Source organism: Archocentrus centrarchus, chromosome 1 (assembly GCF_007364275.1).
Source record: "Archocentrus centrarchus isolate MPI-CPG fArcCen1 chromosome 1, fArcCen1, whole genome shotgun sequence".
In the NCBI taxonomy this organism is placed as follows: domain Eukaryota; kingdom Metazoa; phylum Chordata; class Actinopteri; order Cichliformes; family Cichlidae; genus Archocentrus; species Archocentrus centrarchus.
In genome coordinates this window covers 8,420,024-8,424,891 of record NC_044346.1, presented here as the reverse complement: position 1 = coordinate 8,424,891, position 4,868 = coordinate 8,420,024, and the positions used below count along the sequence as shown (strand labels likewise).

General features: G+C 39.1%; 1 protein-coding gene across 1 annotated transcript; it reads left to right on the top strand.

The window, feature by feature from the left end:
- The first annotated feature begins 411 nt into the window (after window positions 1-411).
- LOC115781154 (B-cell receptor CD22-like) lies at window positions 412-4,526 on the top strand. The gene is made up of 8 exons (XM_030730655.1): window positions 412-695; window positions 779-1,015; window positions 1,108-1,197; window positions 2,426-2,596; window positions 2,719-3,045; window positions 3,748-4,066; window positions 4,156-4,213; window positions 4,329-4,526. Exons 1-8 carry the CDS (start codon window positions 488-490, stop codon window positions 4,524-4,526), a joined length of 1,608 nt encoding a protein of 535 aa, XP_030586515.1. The 5' UTR covers window positions 412-487.
- Window positions 4,527-4,868: the final 342 nt, after the last annotated feature.

Genomic DNA, 4,868 nt, shown 5'->3' with positions numbered 1-4,868 from the left:
GTAACACTGACCCAGTTACAGACAGGACTGTAACTTGTAACTGGCTTTTACTGTGGAACAACTTCACAACAAAAGGGAGAGTTGGAGTGTCATGAGGATTCTACAAAGCAATAAGAGCAATACATCTCAGCATACAGATAAAAAAAAAAACACAAAAAAAAAACATAAAAAACAAAATATCTAGAGGTACACTTAATATTTAACTGCTGCACTACTTTGATTCCTTAGTAGAGACTGGAGACAAGAGAATAACTCTTAGAAGGATTTTCACTAGTTCTGTCTTGATGAGCTGAAGTGGACTAAAGTAAAAGGCAGTCATTCTTCTGGTTAATATAGAGATGAGTGCTATGGAAAGAGTATAAATCTGCATTGATGTTTGTTAATTAAATGTTGTGTTAAAGGTGTTCAGGGAAAACCGAACAGCATCTGTGCACTGAAAGGTTCATCAGTGAATCTGCCCTGCTCACATCAACATCCCAATGCAAGCATGAACTGGTTTGCTGCATACAGAGGTGGCTCCAAGATTGAGCCCTCTGCAGATGAAACTCATAGAAAGTACAGCATGTCAGCAGACAGTCGTTTCACTCTAACAATCAACAGTCTAACAGAGAGTGATGCAAACATTTACTGCTGCAGAGAAACTGCTGACAAACCAGACGACTGTCAGCAAAGTGGAATTTCTCTCCGTGTTACAGGTACAGTGGTTTTCACAAATATGTGCTTGACTTAAGAATAACCAATGTATTGATGCTATTTATATTAACTATCATCCTCTCAGAGCTGCAGGTAAAGGTGATTCCTGCCACAGAGGGACAGACAGTAACACTGATGTGCAGCAGCAGCAGCTGTCCTCTGACTGAAAACCCTGCAGCCTACATCTGGTACAAGAACAGAGAGTTTCTCTATGAGGACTGGTCTCCCTGGTACCAAGAGCTGCTCAGCAGTGAGGAAGCAGTCACATACTCCTGTGCTGTCAAAGGCTACGAGCATCTCAGAGCCCCTGAACTCTCTGTGGGTCAGTCATGATGTTTATTGTGCTACAAAACAAGCAAAACAAGTCAAATAATTATCAATAAAAATACTTGATGCACATTTCTTTTCATCTAGACTCCATCACACCAACATGCTTCAATGTGACCCATGCTAAAGGGGAAATGTGTTCTTCTCAACAGCCTTGCTCCATCACCTATCCCAGAGGTGAATACACACAAACACTCCTTATAACTCTGTAGTAGCTATATATCCTCTTTTTTAAAAAATGAAACTATTTCATGAACGGGCTCACAGTTACTTTGATGAAATGTAGAATAGTTAGATCAGTAGTGAAGTATGTGTGTGGATACAGGTAACTGGAATTGTATGCAAGAAATAAAGTTAAACAAAGCAAACAGGGGCCTCCCTGCTGGGGAGAAGTCACAGTGAGTTCAGATGTTGATCTTTTTTAGACCCACTTCTACCAATCTGTCCCTGTGCAGCACAAACCCATGTAAAATGCAGTGAAGGAATGAGCCGAGTCATCCCAATATATATATATATATATATTAGGGCTGGGACTTTAACGCGTTAATTTCGATTAATTAATTATGGGGAAATTAACGCGTTAAAAATTTTAACGCATTTTAATCGCACTTTGCACCGTGGAACGTTTCTCAGTGCGCGAGTTCCCGGCATACAGATTATATCGATGCACAATGTCCAAATTAGGGGCCGCATCCTGCGAAGGACCCGGCCCACGTCTTTCGCAGCCCACGAACACCACAAAGGCCGGAAGTGAGCAGCTAGCCTTCATATCAGCGTCACCTCTGCGTAGCTCATGTCGCCTAGCAACCGTGAGTGCGAAGCACAGCTGTGTAAAAGCAGCTGTTAAACGGAGAACGAATTTTTCTCCTTCTTGTGGTTTAATTTTAAGTCTTTAATTCAAAATAAGCTGTTAAAACAAGCATAACACATTTCAACATCAAGGAATACAGCTGAGAGAATGATTAATTTCCAACTATAACAAGTGAGACATTAATGTTGAATAAAACTATCCAGTTATGATGCTTAACTTTAATTTCAGGTGTTTGCTTATCACAGGAGCACTTCCACCCTTCATTGGTCTGTGTAGTAGACTGGTGGGAAAATAAACAAAATTTTGAAGTTTAAGCTTATGTATATTGATTCATTCATCAACTAAACTTAAATTAATATTTCTCATGTCAAATATTGAAATGCGATTAAAATGCGATTAATTTCGATTAATTAATTACAAAGCTTGTAATTAATTCGATTAATTTTTTTAATCGAGTCCCACCCCTAATATATATATATATATATATATATATATATATATATATATATATATATAAATATATAAAACATGTATAAAATATATACATTAATGAAAAAGCGACTGATGAAAACTTCACTCATCATCTCTTGAAAGAGGTCCATGTTGTGAGGACTTCTGGGAACACACTGACCTGTAGCACCACATGTCTTCTGACTGACCCTCAAACTGACTATGTGTGGTTCAGGAATGGACAAAAAAATCATGAAAATCAAAGAATTTCAACTCAAAGCTCTCTGAAAGACAACTTCTATTGTGCAGTCAAAGGTCAGGAGCATCTTCAGTCTGACAAAGTCTGTGAGTATCAAAGAGAACTGTTGATTAACAACAAACTGTAGTCTCAGCATGCAGGCCACACATAAGCTTTAAATCTCCCATCTATATTTCAGGTGTTCAGGATAAGAACTGCTGGAGAGTGAATTATGTCAGCAGGAGAATCTGTGCTCTGGAAGGATCTTCAGTCAACATCATAAGTGAATACTCACATCCTGAAAACATGAAGCCAGAGAATAAATTCTGGAGTAAAACTGGGAAAGGTGAAAACATGATTGAGCCTTCAGGTCGTGTGGAGTATCACGACAACATGAAGAACCAACACATCCTGACCATCAAAAACCTGACAAAGAATGACTCAGGAGGATACACATTCAGACTCAGGAAAGAGGATGAAGAGCTGAAACAGTCGGATCAGCCTGGAGTCATTTTGATTGTCACAGGTAAATTCTCCTCATGAGAACAACAAGTGGTGGAAGAACTATTCAGATGTTTTATGTATGTCAAAGTAGAAATGAAGGCCTAGTGTGAAAGTGTCAGCAGCAACATTTCCCTGTCAGTGTTTTACTGTCATAGACTGTGTATGAATCAGAGTTAAGGCTGTATACTTTGCATTTTAGAGTTGTAAATATTTGAGGCTGTTTTAAACTAAATCTGTACTGTTGGTTAGTTTAAGCTACAGCGGTGAGTTATACTGTATTCTGTAAGCTCATCATTTCTAGTGTTCCTGTTTTTTCACAACCACAGAAGAACAGCCTGTTAAACAGCTGTTCACATTTCCACTGTGTCAAATACTGCAGTTTTGTAAAAGCTGATGGTTTCTCATAATTATGTTCAGGGTGTACTTTTGTATCAGTACCACAAACTACCGCTACTAATGTTCGCATGGACTTAACTTACTACACCACTTGACCTACTGTAGAGACCAGCCAAATGTTTGGACACACTCACTCATTCATACGTATGGATGTGTGAGTGAGTCACATTAGCCATCATGACACCATAATAGAGACTCAAATCTGTGAATAACTCCACCAGCAATGCACATTCAATCAAATCTCCTGTTCAGTGTTAAAGCCAAGTTGGGCAATCGTTATGAGATTTATTGTATTGTTTTTCAATATTGAACAATGTTTCTCTTTCAGAGCTGAGAGTGGAGATGAGTCCTTCTGCAGTGGTGACAGAAGGTCAGAGAGTCACACTGACCTGCAGGACCAGCTGTCCTCTGACTCACAACACAAACTACATTTGGTACTTCAACAACCAACCTGTGACCCTGACAGAGGCCCAAAACAAGCATCTGATCCTAGACCCAGTCAGCAGGGAGAATGTAAGAAACTACTCCTGTGCTGTGGAAATCAACAAACATGGTTTCACAGGAAAATGGCTACTAGGAGCTGCTGGAGCTTCTGCAGCTCTCCTGCTAATAATAATAATACTTCTCACTGTCTGCTGTTGTAGAAGGTGAGCACTGTGTTCTCTTTTAGATCAGTCATGTTCAAATTGTGATTTGAAATGTCTTACTCATTGTCATGTTTATTTATATTTGTTAGAAAAAAGAGGACTTCCAGCCATTCTCCAAGAAGTGAAATACCTGACAGCAAACAGGAGGTACAACACAGACAGTTCTGCTGTCCTCCTTTTCTTTGCCTGATCACTTATTCTCTGTGAGGATACACACTTGTTCTTCTTCCCTTTCCTTATAAAGTTATATTTGTCTCCTCAGGTGACCCCTAATCCTATATATGAAAACATCTCAGCTCAATACAACAGGATGCAGGCCACTATGAAGCATCAAACTGACCCCTACTCCCATACAGCTGACCTCTACACCAGTGCAACGGACATCTACTCCAATACGGATGACCTCTACTCAAATATAGTTGAGCTCTACTCCAACACTGCGTCACCATCTTTTAACTAAAAAAAAAAGAGAAGATCCTTTTTCATACTCATTTGAAGGGAGCGTTCCCTGATAGGTGAGTGCACAAACTGTACTCCATAGAGTAAAATATAGTAGAAATGAGTCAGAAAGCAGAAATGTTTAAAGTTTAAAGATGTTTGATGGTGAAACGCACGTGTTGCAAATGTCCTGCAAAATGCAACTTAAAATTACTTCTAACTACTTTGTGTTGTTGCTTTCTGGATGCTTCAGAGCTTTAATGGGGGAAATAACTGTAAAACTGTGAACAGTTAAAATGTTAAGTCATTGTGCTGGCAGGTTTCTCTTCTGCAATTTTTTTTTTTTTCTGAAGCAGCTTCATGT

What these genes read in the sequence shown, in the direction of transcription:
- LOC115781154 (XM_030730655.1), top strand. Translation starts at nt 488, where the DNA reads ATGAACTGGTTTGCTGCATACAGAGGTGGCTCCAAGATTGAGCCCTCT. An exon ending in AATTTCTCTCCGTGTTACAG is followed by an intron (nt 696 to 778) that starts GTACAGTGGTTT and finishes TCATCCTCTCAG; the next exon opens with AGCTGCAGGTAAAGGTGATT. An exon ending in ACTGTCTGCTGTTGTAGAAG is followed by an intron (nt 4,067 to 4,155) that starts GTGAGCACTGTG and finishes TATATTTGTTAG; the next exon opens with AAAAAAGAGGACTTCCAGCC.